The sequence below is a fragment of the Paramormyrops kingsleyae genome, chromosome 2 (assembly GCF_048594095.1).
Source record: "Paramormyrops kingsleyae isolate MSU_618 chromosome 2, PKINGS_0.4, whole genome shotgun sequence".
In the NCBI taxonomy this organism is placed as follows: Eukaryota; Metazoa; Chordata; class Actinopteri; order Osteoglossiformes; family Mormyridae; genus Paramormyrops; species Paramormyrops kingsleyae.
The window spans coordinates 31,190,119-31,212,610 of record NC_132798.1 but is presented as its reverse complement, the minus strand read 5'-3'; the positions used below and the strand labels follow the sequence as shown (position 1 = coordinate 31,212,610).

Genomic DNA, 22,492 nt, shown 5'->3' with positions numbered 1-22,492 from the left:
GTCGGGTGCAGACTGTAAGGAAAAGCAGTAAAGATGCCCCAATGTTCTTGGTTGATCATTTGAATGGAGACAGTGTTAGCTATTAATGATCAAGGAGGAATGATCAAAGGGGAAGTCTGGGAGAGAATAAGGGTTCCATTTGGCATCACTAAGGTGATAAGGAAGATAATTCAATTGATAGAGGCCAGAGAAGTGGCTGAGCTACCATTTGCTCTCACGGGAAATCCCCGTCCTGTCCTGTCCCGTCCCTGTCTCAGGATCCTCACACTCCAGGGGGTCACTCTTTATATGTAAATTCACTCACAACACCTACACACAGCACCAAAGCGGGGAGGGTCTTTTGGGGTATAAAGGGGGGTGAAGAGCTGCCCTTAATTTGTATTTGAGCTGCCTTTCAGTACCCGGTGTATGTCTACACTGTATTACATTATATTATTTTTACTGTTCAATAAACCACCATTTTGCTGAAACTGCGGAGACTCTGACAAGTGGATTCCTTACAAGACCCAGCGCGTCTCTGTCTGAGCGTACACCCCCCCCCCCCCCCTCCGGGACAGATGCTCCTCTGACAAACCGCTGAAGTTAGCGTAGATCACGTCACCGACACCAGAGAGCCACGCCAGCCAGCATGCTGCTTACCACCGCTGGGTCTGTCAGCTGCCGGCAGCCTGGCGCTGATGGGCATTTCACACCTGCCCGTGTGACCAACGAGCCATTAGAGTTTCCAGACTGTTTGCTCGGGTTTATTCAGCGCTTTGATACGATAAATCACAAACGCTGCTGTCACCACATTAGGAATCCCAGCCAATCCTGACACACGCAACCCAGATGCCTGGGCTTTTCCCAGGAGATCCACTCTGCTCTTGGCAAATGGGCCAGAACAGAACCAGGTACTGGCGGGCGGCTGGACTGTGCTGAATGTGAAACGGCCCCGTCTATGCGCTCTACACAGAGGTGGCACCGGAACCTCAGGATCCCCTCTCGGTTGGAGAAGAATCCGGGAAGAACCGAGCCTTGCAGGCTGCCACATGGCCCCAGTGATCCGATGTGTGCTGGTACACATCCTACAGAGAGGCAAGCTAAAGAGCAGCCCCCCCCCGGGGGGAAACAATGTAATAAAACTGCGATACCAGGAACGTTGATGCCCAGCGACCAGGTTCTGTCTGAAGGCCACATCTGCACAGAGGAGGAGGGCTGACATGGAGGGCCAATGAGGACACACTCCTCACACACCACCCAGATGACATACCTCCCTCCACCACAGTGAGGCGCTCCTTCACCTCCCTTTCACATGTGCGTGTGTGAGCATACTGGGTGTCTGTGTGTTCCTGTGGTATATGTGTGTGCGTGTGTCTGTTGTTGTGATAACCATCCCCAGTCTGTAATTAGCTTGATTGGCCCGAGAGCCAGGCTCGGTCCTGATGAGAGCATTCAAGGAGACATCAGGGTTGCTGTGATTGACAAGTCTGACGCTCGCGTCTCTCTGAATGACACCTGAGGCATCGTAATAAACAGCTTGTCTCAAAGAACGGCAATTTGTGTAGAAAAATCTTTTGAAATCCCTTTACAAAAAAGAGATTTCATTGCACATAAATTTCTTCCAGGTTTTGAACGTCAGTTTGATCGGTAAAAATCAAATTTGCTGAAACCTCATTCAATTTTATGGGTCAGAGTGGGCTTATTGCTTGGGGGGTGGGGTGACCCCACTTCCTGTGATGCGGGGGGGTGTAAGGAAGGTAATGCAGTAGGACCTGTCCGCAGGGAACACCCAGGCTTCACAAATAGTTTCCATGAGGCTCAGCGTGTAAAATCTGCCAGCATGTTCCTATAGGACTGGGCAGGGTTGGTAAGCCCAGTAATCGGTGACAACAGGTGTAACACAAGCTCCCCCCCGCCCCGTCCCCCTATGACGCCCCCCCCCCACCTTCTACTTTCTCCCATTTTTCTGCCTCCCCACAAACAGCAGTATGACACTGTTAAGACCTCCCCACATTCTATATAAAGCGGGGGGGCACTGGCGTAGCTTGACGGCAGTTCCCCCCCAAACCCCCCCAGGCCCGCCTGAGTGCCAGGCCGCGCAACACAGAGCCGGCACTGAGCCGACAAAGTCCGGGGTGCAATGGCTGTCCATCTCAGTCCCCTCAGCGTGAGGAGCTGCACCTCCCACTGCCCGCCAGCAGACTGCGCTGCTCACAGGCCGGAGATTCCAGCGACTCTCCTCTTCGTTGTCAATGTCCTGAAACTGCGTTAGTGTCGCCCCACTGAGGAGTGGGCTGACTGCACTGGGAACAGCGTCACACGTCCATTATGTCCGGAAACAGGCAGTGGGGCCTCCTTGGGCGGTGCTTCAGAATTCTTACTGGAGGTGGGAACCTGGGCTGGGGGGTTGGTGTGAGGTAGGGAGGCTTGGCACCACGCAAAAATGAAGCAGCACCAAGCACAGGGGATGTGTAGAGGAGGCACATAGGAGGCGCAGGGGAGGCGCAGGGAAGGGGCGGGGTAGGCGCCTCTAGGCCAGATGGCTGCTGGAGTAGAAGCTGGAGGTCTCAGAGACGGTCTTGGAGATGCTGCGAGATGAGGAGCCGTTGGAGGCCAGGTCTGGGGAGGGCTGGCATGCCAAGGCCGCTGCTCGGGCCCGTAGCTCGTGCTCGTCCTCCCCGGGGGGCATCACCGTGGATACGGTGCTCTCCATGCGGCTAGCTTTGTACACGCTGGTCTGGGTCTGAAGGTAGCGGGTGGACTTGAGCTCCAGGCCCTCGTAGGAGCTGTCGGGCACACAGGGGCACCAGCGGAACACCTGCCTGAACCCTTCGCGGAATCTAAGGGGAATGGGAGATTACCGGGGGAAAAAAGAAGAAGAAGCTGATGAAAAAGATGAAGAAGAAAAGAGATCCAGGCTGACATGTGCTCATCAGTACAGAGAGTGTTTGCAGTAATTCAAAGTCCACAGGGATTTTAGGGTATTCACAGCTTTCATGGCGGCCACTCTGTCTGAGGCTCTTTGTTCATCTGTTTCTGTGAATTTGTGCCAAAAGAAGGAAGAGAAGAAGAGCCCAGGCATGCAGCGGCTGGAAGCCAGAGACGGCAGCAGAAAACCAAGGGGGCCAGTGGCTCTAATGCTGTACCCTTGTTGTTGCTGTAACCTGATTGGCACTAGTAAAATGAGCAGTTGTTTACATGGGTAAAACTGCACATTGCTGAGATTACAGGGGTCCCTCAGGCAGTTACATGGTGGGTAAGGGGAAGGGGGAGAGTCACCTGTCATTGAGGCAGCAGTAGATGATGGGGTTGTACATGGTGGAGCTCATGGCCAGCCACATGATGGCGAGGTAGACCTGCTGGATGAAGGTCTCCTCAAAGAGGTGCGGGAAGAACTCGTAAAGCAGGAAGTAGACATGGTATGGCAGCCAGCAGGTCGCGAATGTGCACACCACCACGATCATCATCTTCACCACCTGGGGGGAGCAGGGCAGACACGTGGCTCAGGTATTGGGCGTCCACTGCTGGCCACCTGATGCCACGGCGGTGTACCTTCCGCTTGGCGGTCAGCTGCTCCCGGTAGCGGTCCGATGAGTCTCCTGGGATCTCGCTGGCCCACAGGGTGAGGCCCACAACCAGGTAGGCACAGCCCATCACCAGCAAGGGCAGGAAGTAGATGAGGGCTGCAACGCACACATAGTACCTGGGAGGAGACACACACATACACCTCAAAAGGGGGAGGGAGGCTGGGAGGGATCATATGGGGGTCCATGAGGGTCATTATAGGTGTACAGCAGGACTGATATGGGGGTCCATGAGGGTCATTGTAGGTGTCCAGCAGGACTGATATGGGGGTCCATGAGGGTCATTATAGGTGTCCAGCAGGACTGATATGGGGGTCCATGAGGGTCATTGTAGGTGTCCAGCAGGACTGATATGGGGGTCCATTAGGGTCATTGGGGGGTCCGACAGAACTGATTTGGGGGTCATTATAGGTGTCCAGCAGGACACATATGGGGGTCCATGAGGGTCATTATGTGGGACTGACAGGACTGATATAGGGGTCCATGAGGGTCATTATGGAGGCCCAACAGTACTGATGTGGGGGTCCATGAGGGTCATTATGGGGGTCTGACTGGATAAGACTATGTAGATAAGAAACACTGTATAGGACTGTAGTTTACATCCCAGCCAAAAAGTCTTAGAATAGCATTAGTATAATAGAACTAGATGCCCCCCTCATCAGTCCGTGCCACCAGGAGCAGACTGGCACATGCCCATGGCGATGCTGTGCCAGCATGTCTGTCTTTAATCAGAGAATCACGCTGCTCTCGGGGCCTGAGTGTCGGCTGACTGGCTGAGAGCCCCATGCTGAGCGAGTCACTCCGTGCTCATTTGGGTTAATCACTCCTCACATGCGTGGGCTTCTGCAGGTAAACACGGCACACACACACACGCACACACGCACCAGCAGAAGCGCTGAGCGAGGTTCGAGTCCAAGAGCAGCTTAACCAGGTGTAGTGGGCCAGCACTGATTGGACATCTTTGGCGTGTGAAGCAGGGAAGTGAGCCAAGGCCCTGGCGCCGAGACCTGCCGCGGATCTGCGGGTCACACAGGCAGCCTGGCGCTAACAGAGTTAGGGACTCGGGACGGGCCTTGACGTGCTGTCACCCAGCCTCCAGGGGGAGCCAATCAGCACAGCCCGGGAGCCACGTTCTGAAGGCAGACGGATCAGTTGCCCGGCTGGGGCCTCCCCCCACCCTGCACTAACCCCACAAACCCCCTCCCTCCCAAACCCCCCACCTGTTTGCTGTCACAGGTGCTCGTAGTCCCTGTGCGTGGGGCCAATTAGAAGGCCTGAGAGGCTGGCTGTCTGCATGCAAACTGCAAACAACATGCAAGACCACATGGTCTGTTTGTGTGTGTGTGTGTCTCTATGCGTCTATCTGTGTGTCCGTTTTTGTCTGTGTGTGTGTCTGTGTCTGTGTGTGTCTGTCTCTCTGTATGTATATCTGTCTGTGTCTGAGTGCGTGTGTGTCTATGTCTGCCTGCGTGTGTCTCTGTCTGTTTGCATGTATATTTGTCTGTGCCTGTGTCTGTGTATGTGTTTGTCTATGTCTGTCTGTGTGTGTGTCTGCACGTTTGCCTATATCTGTCTGTCTGGGTCTGTATGTGTGTCTTTCTCTGTATCTCTGCGTTTATGTGTGTCTGCGTGTGCATGTCTCTGCATGTTTGTCTGTGTCTGTGTGTGTGATCGCTGCAAGATGTGGGAGCTTAAGTTACTACCCACTGGCTATTAATATCACCAGAGCCCAGCTCCCGGAACAGCACACAGACATCGACGGCCCATGAATCAGAGAGTATGTCACTCGGTAATCAGACAGCGGACATGACGCCGTTCCCCTGACTGCCTTGGCCACTGACGGGGAAGCTTCCTAAGTCACTCGCGCCCGGTGACGTGCCGCTGATTTTGGCAGCGCTAGCTGTTAGCCGGCCGCTAACGGCACGCGGCGAAGGCGGTTTTCAAATGGGACGGGATGTGGGAGCCTGTCCGCACGGCTGGGGCTGCCCAATTAGGCGGCGCTCCTGGTTCCCCCGTGGAGAATCCCCCCCCCCAGCCCACGCTGACGCCTACTGGCTGAACTGATCTCCGGGACGACAGCCCATCAGCCTGAGGATGACTGAAAAAGGCCCGCAGACAGCCATCGAGGTCTCGCGGCTCCTCTGTCCTCAGCACCCCCGCACCGCCGTCAATCTTAAACGGGCACGAAAGCCTGAGACAACACTCACATTGCCGCGTCTGTCAGTCTCATGCCCCTGGGGTGCCAGCTCGAGTCACGCCCCTGCCGTTGTACCCGTGAGCGAGGGGACGAGCAGGCAGCCAATCAGGGAGGCACGGAGCCACCTGCGAGGTGCGGGCCGCTATCTGCCGCACCCTGTGGAAGGGTGACAGTGGCGAGGGTACGGGGCTCAGCGGGCAGGAACACGCTGCACTGATGAAAAGGTGAATTATCCGTCCTGGGGGAGCGCCGCTTAGAGAAACGCGAGCTGATTGCATTTGAATTCGCTGCATCCTCAGTCCTGTTTATCCAAAACAACTGTGTTCCAAAGTTCAAGCCCCCCCAAAAGGCCTCGGGCAGAATGAACTCATGGAATACTTAAATATATGTGTATAATAACCCCCCCGAGAGATATGGCTAATTGTGGAGCAGGAGACGTGGTCCTTTCATCACAGCCTCATTGCAGTCGACACAGCTCAGCCCGACGGGAGGATTGAAAAACAAACACAAACATAACCGCAGGGGAGCAGGCACAGTCTACATTTGTTCGGAGTCGTTACAGCTTTTAATTACATACTTTGTGTTCACTTTGTGGTGACTCGTGACAGGAACATTCACAGAGTGTAAGTCTGCCGGTCAGCGGTACGGATGCGTGTGTAATGTTACCCCGGCGGAGCCTGAGCTAATATTAACAGAATGTTCTAGCAACTAAGACTGCACTGCCCGTACTGAAACGGGGATCCTAACACAACACACAAGGGTCATGACCTTGACCTCCGAGCTCAGGACCTGGGAATGCTTATTTGTGTATCATGAAACCCGGAAAGTCGGTTTGGACAGCCAGGGCAAAGGCGTCACTGTGTTTTCCCGATTAACTGAGTAAAATCCATCATCTCACAGTATCCTGTATGATGTCATATATTGTATCTATGCATGGGCTACCCGTCTGCTTCAGTACTGACTGTATATATTAATTTATACATATGCAAATGTCAGTAGATTAGATAAATCAAACCAAACACCACTTTTTTCAATATTGGGTGGGATGTGACACCCCCCCTGCCCCCCCCCCCCCCCACCGAGTAACGCCTATGGCTAAATGTAAGTAAACAAACATGAAATCCATTTAAACTGCCGGACTTTAAATCCGACGCATTATCCGGCAAGAAGATCCCGCTTCATGATACAGGCCCCAGGACGGCCGTGAGAGAGACTCACATCTTCTTGAAGTTCCAGACGGCGTACTCTGGCCAGTCGATGTAGCAGACGACGCGTCCAGGCAGCTGGGCCGTGCTGGAGTAGTAATATTGGGGGAAGGCCAGGAGCAGCGCCAGGATCCAGATCACCCCCACCACCAGCTTGGTCTCCGTGGATGACATGCGCTGCTGCAGGGGGTGTATGATGGCCACATACCTGGGGACAGACAGCAGGTTTGGGGGGGCGGCGTGGGTCCGTGTGGACATGGCGGCCTGCTCTCCCCGCTCATCTCTCCGGATACGAGGGAAGTGTGATCTCACCCCCTCAAAGGCTCGTGGGTATTTATATATCACCTATATATGCGTCTGTGTGTCTCATGGAGAGCAAGAAGGGATTGGCGAAAAAAACAACGCCACATGGGGATCGATAAGGTATCACAATTCTCTTCTATTCTAAATCAGTCACATTACATGGCTGTAGTAGGTAGGGCGAGACCCGCTGCATTTTCATCGCAACGACTCGCTGCGTGAGCGAGTGAAGTGCCCTTTAACATGCCGGCACGGTGCACAGACTCTCGGCGCTAATGGTTCACATGCCGGGAAGTTAATCTGCCAGCGTCGGGACGTTTGGCCGGTCAGACCTTCACATGCCACCTATGGGGAGTCTCCAGGCCTGCGACATGCAGGAAGTACTGAATCTGTCTCAGAATATTTCCAAACTGGAGCATATTTACTCACTGAGGTTTTGTTAGGTTACATTTAAGTACCCACTTCTGGGCAAAACAGGATATTAATTGGAGTCTGGAAGCATCTAAATCGCAGAGATTTTACTGAATATGTCACAGTCATATTACTAAAACTATGCATAGTTTTTAAACATGAGACACTAATTAAGTGGACGTGTTAGTGTACGAAGGTTTTAGGTGGGTCTTTTCCCGTTGGCCTGTTACGCCGCCCCCCTCCCCCACCGTGCTCGTCATACGATCCACCCCAGCGGGACCCTCACTGCGTTTGGGCGTGACGACCTGATGAGCTCCGTGCTGCACTGCACAGGGTAAATCCTCACAGAGACCCATTCAGACCCAAACTCTGATACACCTGCTTCCCAGCAAACGAGCTTCTCCTAATTAACTGCGACACAGACCGTCTGCTCCTGAGACTTGGTGTCCATTTGGCAGCATCAGTAAGGAAAGAAGTCAACCACGTGTCCGACGTGCAATGAATCTCCTTCACTCCGTGTGCTTAAAGGGCATCTATCATGCTATGAATGAGAATCTGCAGATCCTGTGGTGTGGATAAGGGTCTGCAGTCCATGAATCAGAGATGAGGGCCTCCACAGCGTGAGTCAGGGAGTCCAGCAGAGCCACGGGCAGCCATTACCATGCAGGAAGAGGTCGGAAGCACGGAGCGTGTGTGCGTGAGAGCTAAGATTTCATTGCTCCAGTGAAGAGACCAATTAGATGGAGAGATGCCGTCAGACCCCAACACACTGACCTCGCAGCAAAACCCATCAATCAGAGACAAATGGACACCCTCGGAGCCAAAACGAGTCCCAAGGAGATGGCTGAAGGGAGCAGAATCTCGATGAGTCTCAAGCACGCCCACGCTCAGCACGGAAGGGACATCTGGGGGGGGGCGTGTCAGGGGCCGGCCGGTGTCCAGTATGTGCGTGCAGATTTTTAATGACTGTCACCCTTGCATTGAGACTCATTCTGTCAGCTTGTATCTGGGCCCAAACAGACCAGATCCAGCTTCACGCCCCCAGGAGGCAGCCTGCCCTGCCAGCAGTGTCATGACCTTCGTATGTCTGTATAGGAAAAATAGTGAATCTGCGGCAGAGATGAGCAAGAACACAGGTTTGGTTTCAACGTTAGCCAGGACCAAATCAGCCCTAAGCCCCCTGCCCCCTAAACATACTTGGTACTCCCACAATACTGGTAGAGACATGTCCCTCCCCCACCCCACCCCCCCCCCCCCATAGTCAAAGCTACGCCCTAGCAGCTGAGAGACAGGCATATGGAAAAGTGATTTTCTTTGCCTCACATTAGGATCATTTGTGGCTCATAAACATGAAGTCAAGGGGGCACAGGTGACTGTCAGGGGAGCGGCACGGCGCAGAGAGAGGGAGCAGCAGCAGGGATGAGGCGGACGGGTGGGGTCCGGACCCTGCGGCCATGACAGTGACAGGGGGTCATGTGACAAGCTGTTTCCCTGGAGCTCTGTGGCATGCAGGCGCCGCCTCCGGGCGTGAGGTGCGGCTGATCTGAGAGCAGCTGGTGGCCTCTCGGGGCTGGCGGCTCGACATTCTCGCGCGTATTCATAGCTCAGAGCGCGCGGCACGAAGGCCGCTGTGGCAAGAGCACAAAGCTTAAGGTAAAGGCTGCTGAAGACAGTCTCACGCCACCCCCACTCCCCCACTGTTCTACTCAGGTGACTATTAAAAGGCCACCAACAGCCCCCGGGGGGGCCTGTATTTTCATGGACAGCAACAGGACGCGGAGATGAGCACGTCGAACCCAGGACCATCGCCAGCCGTGGACCTTCAGAATTATTTTCACTCTTCTTAGCTCTTTTAAACTGTAATACTACGAAGGTCATGTCTGTGCCTCGAGATTAGAAATCAGCAGAGTGAACAAAAACACTTTCCATTCTTATCGTGTTTCCTTTGTGAGCATAAAGGCTTCTTTTGTCGGTTAAGGTTGGGGAAACAATGTACCATTTCAGTTACTGTTATATATGGCAGGCTCTAAGATTAAACATAAACGCACTATAGTGTGTTGATTCTGTATAGTTCTGTTTACAAGTTTATTCCCGTCTTTCCCAACCTACAGTCTCCTTTAAACCGTGACACGTCTAATGAACTTTTCACGACGACTTATGACACTTGCATTGACTGTGACCCGAATTTAGGGCTTTACTGTAACTTTTTCAGTGCGTGTGCCGCACGTCAAAATAAACTCACACGCACGCATGCATGCACGCATACACGCTCGCGAACACACGCATAGATGCGGGCACGCATACACACAAACACGCAGAAACAGACAACGGCAGACTAATTTGCTCAGAGGAACAGCCATCATTGCATTTATAAAAAACGCTAAATTATTTGTCCTTCCGACTAGCTCATACAAAATTATCAATAACAAAGAAACATCCTGCCCTTATACGTCTCTTACAATGCATAAACCAGTACAGATTCACCTTTGAGTCATTAATATTAACATATATATCAACGGGCTGCCCAAATCCCTACTGTGCAGACACCCTATTTGATATTTTACTTCATTCTACCTGATGCTTAAGAGGTGTTAAACAGCTTTTTTTATTCACAGTTATATATTTTTATTCAATGTACCGCTATACTTGATCTTTTTAACAGCAATTCGTAATAGCGGAGTGGAAGAATTATCATCACAAACACGTACTATATACTGTCTCATCACACGAGTTTCATGGCGAAGAACTTCACATTCTACCCGCATCTTAATTGGTTTGTTTTTTGGAGAAGACTGCAAAACATTTAGAAAAACCAACAAACCCGACTCTTTAATATATATTTAGCTTTCCGAGTTACTTATTATATTTGGATTATGTGTTTGGTTTCTAGAAATATGAATTTCCTGTACAGGTCTGTAAATTTGGAAACTGACGCGATGGACAATGAAGTGCATTATGTCTCGATTAGTGGGATTATCAGTAAGTAAAAAATTTATTATTAGATTTATGATTTATTATCGAATGCAGAAGAAAACACCGTTAATCTTAACCTTTTCATGACCACATGAATGAGCGGATGTGCGCCGAGGAGAGGGCAGACCGCCTTGTGCCCACGCATGGAGGGGTTAGCAGCACGGAGCCCGCACGACACGGACAGCAGAGACGTCAACCGGCAAAGATCTGCATGGGAACGAGTAGAAACGTGCAGAGATGGTCACCTGTCCAGCGCTATAGCCGTCATTGAGTAGATGCTGGCGAAGACAGCCGCGATGGGGAAGAAGTTGTGGAAGCGGCAGTACACCAGCCCGAAGTACCACTCGTTGTGCACGGCATAGGTGAAGTTGATCACGGTGTTAAAGGCAGACATGGACGCTTCGGCGAAAGCCAGGTTAACAAGAAAATAGTTGGTCACCGTCCGCATGCGTTTGTGCGCCAGGATGATCCATATGACCACCACGTTGCCCACCACGGACACGATGACGATGCTGCTGTACGCGATCGCCCACAGCACTATCCTCCACGCCGGCTGGACGAACTGGTTCCAGTATTCGTCGGTGCCGTTGAAATCGGACATGTTGCTCCAGTTGCCTGGAGGGTCCGTCGTGGGGAACATGGGATCCATTTACCGTATGCTTTATGTGGTTAATTTTCTTCGGCAAATTTGAAACTTTTACTTAAAAAGTCAGGGGTTCAGTCAATAAAAGAGTAGCTGCTTTTAAGAACATTAATTTCTGAGGATGCCTAATGTTTATGGGAAGGTTCAAGTTGTGAAAACACATTAAAAGCGACAGAGAAAAAAGCGCATGTGTCCAGGTGCACGGATTCCGGCACTGCGGGTCCTCAGTGTCCTCCTCGGTCCGGGTGCCCGGTCCAGCCAGTCAGTCTCTGGGCGTTTTCTGGGTGAATCTGTGGATGGTGGTGGGTTTCTGCCCCTGTCACATTAGTAAAGAGGAGGACCCTGGAGCTTTGCGCAGCGCCCGGAAAGCTAAAACTGGACGGGACCGCACTGAGATGATGATTCTCTTCTTAAAGCCTTGTGAGGAAAATCTAGGTCCGATTTACCAGATCGTACCGTTTACCTTTAATCTGCGGTAAAAAAAAATATATGTCGTTGTAGGCGCCCGAGTTTCCATTGTTTAAATGTAAGGATTTCAGACGTTCGCTGTAAAATAAGAGTCACTCCCGTTATTTAGCATAAGCAGCTTGCCAACCACACCCCCGTCCCCGTATTTCACTTCCCCCGTCTCCCCCATCTCTGCCCCCACGGGTCCCCGTTTCCTTCATTGGATCAATGAGTAGCCTAATTATGAATGAGGGGAAGGCATAGTGTCGGTTTGCGTGTATACACGCATGATTCCCGCAGAAACACAGATGCAGCTTTCAGCGCGTTATACACCCGTGTCACTCCCGTTATTTAGCATAAGCAGCTTGCCAACCACACCCCCGTCCCCGTATTTCACTTCCCCCGTCTCCCCCATCTCTGCCCCCACGGGTCCCCGTTTCCTTCATTGGATCAATGAGTAGCCTAATTATGAATGAGGGGAAGGCATAGTGTCGGTTTGCGTGTATACACGCATGATTCCCGCAGAAACACAGATGCAGCTTTCAGCGCGTTATACACCCGTGTGTGAGTACTTGTGTCTGTGTGTGTATATAGCCTATGTGTGTGTGTATGTGTGTGTGTGTCTGTGTATGTGTGTTACATCCTCCTGTATGTAGTTGTGTGTGTGTGTGTGTGAGAGAAAGAGAGAAAGAGTTACAGCCTTTTGTGTGTATTGCGTGTATCTAATAGACTCCTTTGTAAGTACTTCTGTGTGTTCCAGCGTTCATATGTGTATTTCTGAGTGTGTTACAACCTCATATGTGTGTTACAGTCTCCTGTATGTAGTTGTGTGTGTATGTATGTACAGTAGGTAGCCTATGTGTGTGTGTGTGTGTGAGAGAGAGAGAGAGAGAGAGTTACAGGCTTTTGTGAGTATTGCGTGCATGTAACATACTCCTTTGTGAGTACTTCTGAGTGTGTTACAACCTCATACTGTATGTGTGTTACAGCCTCCTTTGAGTTTTACAGCCTGCCCTGTATATTTGTGTGTGTGTGCGTGTGTGTGTGTGCGCGCGCGCGCGTGTTACAGACATTTGTGCGTATCTTTCTGTGTACTTTTTATTAGTCAGTCAGTCCTAAACGATCTCACGTAGTGTGACGCTGTCTATAACAGAGAAAGACCTTCACTAAGCTATTCCTGCGCGCCGATGTCAGTACTAAGCCTATATATACATTAATTATAAACTGGGGATGATGTGTCCGGTCTGAAGCTGCAGGAAAGGCGAAAGCAATTAAATGACAAGTGACATCAAGACAAGATAAACGCATGGTAAAATGATCGGAGTGGAGCAGAACGTGACCTCACCCTTTAATCGATATAGCAGCCTTGAGGTGAAACCCACTAAAATTTGCAAAGATGTTTTGATTATTCCAGCAGGTTTGCTGGTTTTCGTTTTTTCACGTCAGATTTTTAAAAATATTATTTTTCGTTTGGGTCAGGATGTGGTCTTCGTACGCATTTTCCAGTCTGCTTAAATTACTTCTTATTACATTCCGCCTATGAGACAGGTGCCCGCTCTTCAGGTCTACACATTGCAGAAGTTACACAAATAAACTCATTTGGCACACACATTAAAAGTGAACAAACCTGATTTTTGGATTTTAAAAAGTAAAAACAGAAAGACCGATTTCAGTGCCTTAACCTGGCGCCTAAAGGACTTGGTCAAAATGAAATGCGGCGCGGGTACAGATCCGAATAAATAAGGGGAATAATCCCCGAATAAACGACTCCTTATCCAACGTGAAACCCACTTACTTCCTCTAGTGGAGACTTTGAAAATAGCACCGTCATCATCATGGAGGTGCTCTTCCACTAGAGAAATGCGGATGATTTCTGAATACCATCCAATGGCTCGAGCACAAACACACTTTGCTTGAGTCAGATTTATACAAAAGTTCCAATGTTGCCAAAATGTTGAGCGGTGATTGGTTATTCACTATTTGTATTCCAGTTGATCCATCAATGGTTTTCCACGTTCCTTTCTATCGTTGAGACTTTTTCATTCTAAAAGCTCTGCTCTTCAGAGTGTGTCAGGGAGCATAGTAATGAGGAACTGATCAAACGCTCCTGTCTCCCACCTACAGGGACACAGACATTCCCTCAGGGCCCAAAAACATCCTCAACTTCTTTAGACTTGTCTGCACCATAATAGCTACCCAACATCTCAAAGAATCACAAATATACATTTATTTAACATATTATTTTTATCTAAAGCAACATCCAATTGAGAAACCAGGGTCGGCTACTGTAGTTCCTGGAGCAATTGAAGTTAAGGGCCTTGTGCTGGGGGCCAATGGTGATATCACTCTGCCCAACCTGCTGAACATGGGCACAGAACCCAAACCCAGAAACTGGCCCAACTGAATATGAATGGGTTCATAGTTTCAGGACCCAGTGTTGTCACATCAATCCACCTAGTGCACCAGGACAGCATGGGTCATTGTGGTTCTACATGTGATTGGCTCTATTTGTGACTAACAGAATGATTTTGCCTTATCACTTAATCAGCGACTGACCTCTGTGTCTGTTAGCGGCTTGAGATTTGCAAGCAGCTAATCTATTAAACCCGGGACAAATCTGTCATTTCCAAGCACGAAATCAAAATGCAAAATGACGGCTTTAGCCAGCTGGGATTCTGCGCAGGGTGTTGTCTGTCTCCAAAGAACCTCTGGGCTGGCTGGTGATCGAAAGTTAACGATCATGTTTGCCGCGGAGAGACGCCAACTGTCACTCATGCCCCTGCTTATGAATATTCGCAGTAGCCCTCAGACAGCGGGGGAACGGGAATATCACTTGCAGGAAATGGTCTGTCTCCATGATGCATTGTGCTCAAAGCATTCATCACATGCGTGTGCTTATAGGTGCCTCTGCTTTGCTCGTCATGGATGAAAGTATGTTTCTGCCAATACCCCAATACCCAGGACCAGTCTGGCCACCAGAACTATGAGTCATGAAAATGCTCTTTCAGATATTGCCCCTTGGCCAAGGTTAAATTCATTTTCTGATTACAAATCTTGAATTTATTTTATAGCCATTATGGAATACAGAAAGATATATTTTACATTATGTAAAGGCGAGATATCTCTTCACGGTCCCGTTTGATGGGTGGTTATTAAAAAGTGAACGCTTGGATGGATGGATTAACATAAATTCATAGAGTGTTAGATAGAGGTCTGTGCTGCCTAATTTATTCCCTGAGCTGTAAATAAAATCTTTAGTCTGTCGGTAGTCACTGTTGCTCATGGTAATTCGTTCACTCGGGTCGGTGTAAACTAAGTTGGTTAAAGTGATTCTGGTTTGAGGAATCTTTGCTGCACCATTGCTGAACTTACTGAATTAATATAGCCACTACTGTTATCTTCTTATTGGAATCAGGGCTCAAAATGAGATCCAAAAATAAAGGAAAGCTTAGATAAACCAAGGACATGACGTGCAAATTTGGCCAGAGGCAGGGACCCGTGATGGTCGGTAATTACTTCCCCATGAGCACTTTGCCCTGCCTCTGACACCCGGCTGCTTTTGGGTGGGAGAGCCGGCATACTGCCGTGCTAAACCAGCCGGCATAGGGTGCATGCGAGGTGCACCAGGGTTGGGGGAAAGACCCGGAGTCTCTATTCAGCATTTTAGCATCTTATGAAACAGATGAAATCAGGTGCTCGATGTCACATGACTATGTCCTGCAAAATATAAACAGACCACTGTAAACACCAGGCAAACACTTCAGGATGGACAGACTAGCGACGGTAGGAAACCTCTGTTTTCCTGGGAAGCTTTAGCCTTACCGGCTGTGGCTCTTAAAAGGAAGACGCCTCAGGAAGTGAAGCCTGTGATCAATTTACTGGCAACGAGGCCGGCCTCCAGCTTGCTCCCCGTCCCTCCTCACCCTCCTCCATGTCGTCTTCCTCCCTTACTGCCCTGCACTGCCCTCCTGTCTCTCTTAAGCGTAGTTCATTAGCAGACGCATCCCCTGAATGTCACCCATTACTGTTAGTACAGGACCGCAGCTCACTATTGATTTACCCCAGACAATAAGCTGGGCTGCTCAGCCCACAACCTCTTAGTGCTGCTGCCTCCCACACCCACTGCTGCTGTCTGCCCCACTCTTCCCCCACCCACCCCCCCCACAACCCCTCTGTCTGTCTCCCCCTCTCTCACCTCATCCCACTCTCTCTCACTCTTTCTCTCTCATGCGCAGAATAGGTTCCCATTATCTCCCAGTCCTCCACTTCACTTCTAAGGCGTCCTGTCATCTGTGTGAAAACTCTGGCTCTGTTTACTTTCTACTTACTTTAATTAACAACCACTTTGGGTCCCTGTTAAGTAAATAGAGGTACGGGTCCCCATTAAGTAAAACCAGATACAGATCCTTGTTAAATAAATACAGGTACGAGCCCCTGTTAACAGTTTTTCTGAATTGCTAAAACACATCAAACACAAAATCTCTCTCCTCTCTTTTTCTCAAGACACTAAGCAGAAATCCTAAAATTCAAGCGACACTCACAAAATCAAACATCTTCTAAAAACTATATTATCTTTGCTCAAATGCAAACCGTGCTTTCAGATCGCACATCATGCCAGTCAGTTAAATAAACACTACTGAGTAGTCATTACACACTATAGCAAAAAACTGAAAACACTACCAGTCAAAACTGTTGCTGGCATGTAGAGAAATGCTTACTGTGGATGTGTTTTTTTTTGCATATTGAGCTGCAAAATTGGAAACCACAAGACACAGTGCAGTATTTCTGAATAGCTAAAACACTAAACCCCGTTCTCTGAACCAAAAGCTCAGTGGCCTGAACTCATTTATTGAATCATTCAATCTTTTGGCAGAACCATAAACAATGTTCACCTAGTGAAACACAATTTGCAAAACTTTAAACACATTCCCATGCAATAAAAGACATTTTTCACTACATCGCACTTGTGATGCATAATGGTGACCTGAAGTAGCAAAAGATAAACTTAAATAAAGCACAGCTGCCATAAATTAAAGACTATGACTCAAAATTGATCACACTTGTTTCAAATGATATGACACAACCAATACAAGCCAGTTCAGAGTGCACACAGGTTGTTGAAGGTTCATATCAGCAATGGACAGAAATTATCAGAGATGCAGAGGACAAGTGCGTGTAAGAGGTGGGGTACAAGGAGGAAGAGGAGGAGGGCAAGAAGGAGGAAGAGGGGACTGAGGGAGAGGAACACAAAGAGTAGTAATTTCTGAAGAAATTCAAGCTACTGTTGTAGACCATGTTCTTGTCCATGGAATGACAATGAAGGAAGAAGGAAAAAGAATACAACCCAATATCAGCAGATTCTCAGGTACAGTATAACTATTTTTTTCATTGAAAGTTCACAGTACACTGTTTACAGATGTTTCAGTAGACTGGGAGGAAAGTCCATCAGTATTTGTGCTGTACTGCAAGAATATTTTCGTAACTGCACATTTACTTTTTGTAGAATTGCAAGACTGCCACACGAGGGTGGAAGGACAGCTATGTTCACTCAGCAGCAAGAAGCCATTATAGTTGAAATGGTCTGTCAAAACAATACCATTAGACTGTGAGAAATACAGCAACGAGTTATGGAAGACAACACAAATTTTGTAGGAATCAACACTGTCAGCCTTTCCACCATCGACCGTGTCCTCCAACGTAACAGGGTGTGCATGAAACAAGTGTAAAAAGTGCCCTTTGAGCGCAACTCAGAAAGTATCAAAGAGCTGAGATTTTAGTATGTGCAAGTAAGTGTACATTCAGAATCATTCAAATACAGTAGTCCAAATTTTTACAGTATGATATTACTGTATCCATACTACTGTCAAACTCAGTGGCATCATGGTATGTACAATGTAAATCAAGAGTATTTATACAGTAACGCACCCTACAGCATAGGTCTGTCTTTTTGTAGCACTTATAAAACTATATCTATTTCTACATATAGAGAATGTTTGAATTGGACTCCATGGACAGACCTCATGAGTAGATTTTTGTGGATGAAGCAGAGTTCAATCTCACAAAGAGAAGGAGAGACTGGAACATAATTGGCCAGTGTGCCATTGTTGAAGTCCCTGGTCAATCTGGTGGGAATGTGATACCATGTGCTGCCATAAGCAACCGTCGGGTTCTACATGTCATCATGTTATCGGCTTTCATGTTTTTCTTACCTGGAAGGTAAGTTACCTTAAAATTAAACCAGTCAAAGAACATGGCCCAACGGGCTTGGCGTGGGTTCAAGTGTTTGGCCTTCTGCAGATACTCGAGGTTCCGATGACACCTGGAAGGGGTGATGAGATCCCTCGAGCCAGTGCCTCCATTCTTCTAACGCGAACTTGATCGCCAGCAGCTCTTGGTCACCCACAATGTAGTTGCCTTTTGTGGATGTAAGTTTCTTCGAAAAGAAAGCACATGGGTGTCGGCGACCAGTTACCGGGTGACATTGGACGAGCACTGCGCCAACCCCGGATTCCGAGGCATCCACTTCGACTTCGAAGGGGTTGTCTGGGCATGGCTGTGGGAGGACGAGGGCCGAGCAAAAGGCTTGTTTTAAATGCTGAAAGGAGATGTCGGCTTCGGGGTTCCACTTCAGACAGGAACCAGCACCCCGTGTGAGTGAGGTGAGGGGTGCGGCAACCTGGCTAAAATTTCAAATGAAGCGTCGATAAAAATTAGCGAAGCCCAGGAACCGCTGTAATTCCTTAACGGTGCGAGAGAGTGGCCATTGTTGGACGGCGGTTACTTTTCGCTCATCCATGGCCACCTCTCTTAGATGAATAACATAATCCAAGAACTGCACCTGGGTCTTGTGTAACTCGCACTTTTCGGCTTTAGCAAAGAGATGGTACTCCCATAGCCTCTGGAGGACCTGGCGTACATGACAGATATGCTGAGAGAGAGAATGTTAATCAATCAGGATGCCATCAATGTAGACAACAACAAACCGGTTTACCATGTCCCGGAACACGGTGTACATGAAGGCCTGGAAGATTGAGGGGCTGTTAGCCAACCCATAAGACATCACTAAATATTCATACTGGCCTGTATTCATGATGAAGGAGGTCTTCCACTCATCCCCTTTGTGAATCCGTACTAAATTGTAGGTGCTATAGAGGTCTAGTTTGGTGAAAACAGTGGCTTAGCTTCGCTGCTTGAGTGCAGATGGGATCAGCGGCAGTGGTTCCCCTTTTTTCACTGAGATGGCATTGAGGGCTCGGTAGTCGATGCAAGTACGGAGTCCACCATCCTTCTTCTACACAAAAAATAACCCGGCTGACACCAGGGAGGTGGAAGGGCGAATGATACCTTGTTGTAGTCCCTCATGTACAGATCCAGCCGCTTAAAATTTCCCCACTTTCCATGACAGGTCCTTGACAGGACCTTGACTGGCTCTTGGCTGGTCCTTGACTGTAATGAGATCCCCCACGATGATGTAATGAAAAAGAGGGCCGGCATGATCCACCCCTCAACTCTCTGTGTGTAAAGTACTTGCAATGATCTATCCATCCACCAGGGAGAGCAGTAATCTGAAGTGACTTACCTGAAATCAGGTAAGATACCTGAATCAGGTATTGTAACTCCACTGCAAAAAATGAAAATCTAAGCAAGTACAATTTCCCTATATTTAAACAAAATTCCAATTTCATTAATAAACTTACTACACTGCAATAAATGGCCTGTGAAATTTAGAAATAGTTTCTGTTGTGAGGCAAAGATGGCCTAAAACTGTCAAAATGTGTTTTTAGTCAGTTTATTGATGAAATTACCATTTTATTTTACTTCCCTCTTTGGAGATGAGGCGGTCCCAAGATATGTCCAATACAATAATTACAGGCCTAAACAAAGTATTAAGACTGATATTGTCAAGCAATGAGAGGTATATGAAAATTAATCAGATTTGAAGCCCATTAAGCTTGTTTGGCACAAGATGAAAGATTTCATGCGCAAGGAGGCCAAGCCAGGTACAAAGCAGCAGCATGTCCAAGAGTTATTTTGGGAGAAGAGAGTGACCCAAGATGTGTGTGACAGACTAATTACAGGTCTAAACAAAGTAATAAGGTTGACTGTGGAGAATAAAGGTGTGTTCTTTCTTTCTGTCTGGCTAACAGCCGGATAGGCTGCTGGTGGCTGCACATCCACGGGGGGGGGGGGGGTGATGTGTGAATGTGTCATTAACTTCTCTGCTTGGCCACAATGAAACAATGAGACAGATGAGACAGATGTTTGAAGCGGTCAAGGTGAGGTTATTTTTTTAACATAAGAAACACTGCTTTCAGATCATAAGAACATAAGAACTATACAAACGAGAGGAGGCCATTCGGCCCATCAAGCTCGCTTAGGGAGAACTTAACTAATAGCTCAGAGTTGTTAAAATCTTATCTAGCTCTGATTTAAAGGAACTCAAGGATTCAGCTTGCACTATGTTATCAGGAAGACTATTCCATATTCTGACTATCAAGCCAGTCGGTTAAATAAACACTACTAAACAGTCATTACACACTACCAGTCAAAACTGTTGTTGGCATGTAAATTAGAAACCAGAAGACTATAGTGGAAAAAAAGTATGATCGTCTACCAAAAACATTTATACACTGTATAGTCATGACTGACATGCTGAGGCTGGGTTTGAACCAGTGACCCAGGGAACACAACCAGTGACCCAGGGAACACAAGCACACAGGCTTAGCCCACTGAGCCACACAGGGACCCTGAAAGTGCAAATGTTTTTTGCATGAAAATTCACCATAGCAAATACCCTGAGCAAGGAACTGCCCACAAGCACAAGAAAAGTGGTGGGGCCGGGGGCTGGGGGCTGGGGGTGGGGGGTCAACTGAATGTGTGAAAGTCATTAACATCTCTTTTGACTGGTAGTATGTGTGTGTTTGTGTGTGGGTTTGCATAGATCACATTTGAGGACCAAATTGCCCCCAAAGTGTAGTAAAACCTGAAATTTTCCTACTTTTGGGGACATTTTTTGAGGTCCCTATTTGGATAAACACTTTTAAAGCCTCTGATCACAAATTTTTCTGAACACATACAAATCGAATTTCAATGAAAAAGTTGGCCAAAATTTCACATCTGTTCACGACTATACGCTCGGGTGGTGAACAAAAGCACTGGCAAAGTCTTGCATTTCTGAAAAGTTTCAATACGCAGAAAAAGGCTAGTCACATTAGAGCGCTATTTCGTGAAGTCTGGTCCACCATCTAAACGGCTAAATAGAAATAGAAGAAATCACAAGACAGAAAACACTTTAACATCCTCGATCCATCACAAAGCCGGACTCGCCATCAAAACTGTAAGCTCCTCTAAACCCAGCTTATTGTACCTTGATACCTTGTACGTTGCTTTGGATAAGTCTGCTAAATGCTTTAAATGTAAATATAAATATTGTACAGTGTAAAGCCATGTAGCAGAAATGACTTGGGGTCAGTAATCCAGGAGACATGGAGGTGTACAGTAAATATCCATTGTCTTCCCAACATCAGTCACTGAATGGTATTAAAAAAGCACTGGAGAGTTCAAAGCATACAATTCTCATAGTCTAACAGCACCACCAACATTCAGATGTAAATGAGCTTGAGATGTAAATGCATGCTGGCTGACCAGATCACCCCCCCTGGAAAGAAAATATCCCTATTCCCTTTTATTGTCCTTGGTGATTTTAACAGAGTGAATCTACACCAGGAACTTCCTAAATACAGACAGCATATCGACTGCCCCACCAGGGACAACATCACACTGGACACTGGCGTGCACAGATAGAGACGAGGTGGTGCTGAAGCACTTGCCCTTTTGCCCTCAGTCCAAAAAAGTGCCCTTTTGAAAGACGTGATTATTTTTTTTTTTTTAAAGCTGCGCGATTTAAAAAGGTGTGAAAATAATGGCTTGATTTGTGCCCCTTCTTCAAAGACACCCGAACCCTGTCGCTTTTTCACTGTCACCGTGTCACGTGAACACGCTTGCAGTTCATTTGTTGTGAGGCGTGTAGCAGCGGCATGACATAGGACTACTTGGAGTAGGCATAGTAGGCTAACTATAGCGACTGGGAGCCACGGCGGACAACACGGCAGCTCTTTCCCTTCCCAACCAGTCAGGTAACCCATGAATCGAGTGAAATTATTCTGTTTGCCCTCTAAGACCAACCTGCAATTGTTTTGTTGTGAAGTAGCCTGTCAGAAACTGCACATGACAAACTTTGCCAGCTTGCCCCCTCCATCCATCCATATGGATAAACAAAAAAACGACACATTTAAAATGTAACCTAAACCATTTAGGCAACCCCACTCTCCATCAATTCCGACCTTTTTGCATACACTATTGAAAATATCACGTTATGCTATAGGCTACATGCCGTTAGGCAGAGGGCTCTTTTGAGCCCATTTTTCGTTACAAATTTTAGGATGATCTCACGGAAATCTGTGAATAAATACAAAGTTTTCAAACTGAAGTCAGTGACGGGAAGACATCACACTTTTTAGAGATGGAACTGCAGAAAAACCTAAAACCTTGACATGATTATGAATAATAGAATTATGGACGTTTCTCCGTTTTTGTGGATTAGCCTTTCCATAACTAACGTCAACTACTGTCCTACTTTGGTAAGATTGAAATTAATGTCTTTGACTGTCTTTAGTAGGTGTCTCCTGTGAGAAAGTTAGAACACCGTCCAACTGTCTAAAGATGCAGTCTTTAGCCTAACTGGTTGTTACTG

At 48.0% G+C, this 22,492-nt stretch overlaps 1 protein-coding gene across 2 annotated transcripts; it reads right to left on the bottom strand.

Moving 5' to 3' along the window:
• Positions 1 to 1,906: 1,906 nt before the first annotated feature.
• Positions 1,907 to 11,999, bottom strand: tacr1a (tachykinin receptor 1a). Of its 2 annotated transcripts, XM_023820774.2 has the most exons (5): positions 10,895 to 11,996; positions 6,979 to 7,173; positions 3,532 to 3,682; positions 3,259 to 3,455; positions 1,908 to 2,819 (listed from the first exon to the last, which is right to left on the bottom strand). In XM_023820774.2, exons 1-5 carry the CDS (start codon positions 11,296 to 11,298, stop codon positions 2,510 to 2,512), a joined length of 1,257 nt encoding a protein of 418 aa, XP_023676542.1. In that variant the 5' UTR covers positions 11,299 to 11,996; the 3' UTR covers positions 1,908 to 2,509. The 2 variants fall into 2 exon arrangements, with proteins under 2 accessions (XP_023676543.1, XP_023676542.1); XM_023820775.2 differs by lacking the exon at positions 6,979 to 7,173 and having other exon boundaries at positions 1,907 to 2,819; positions 10,895 to 11,999.
• Between the last annotated feature and the right edge of the window lie 10,493 nt (positions 12,000 to 22,492).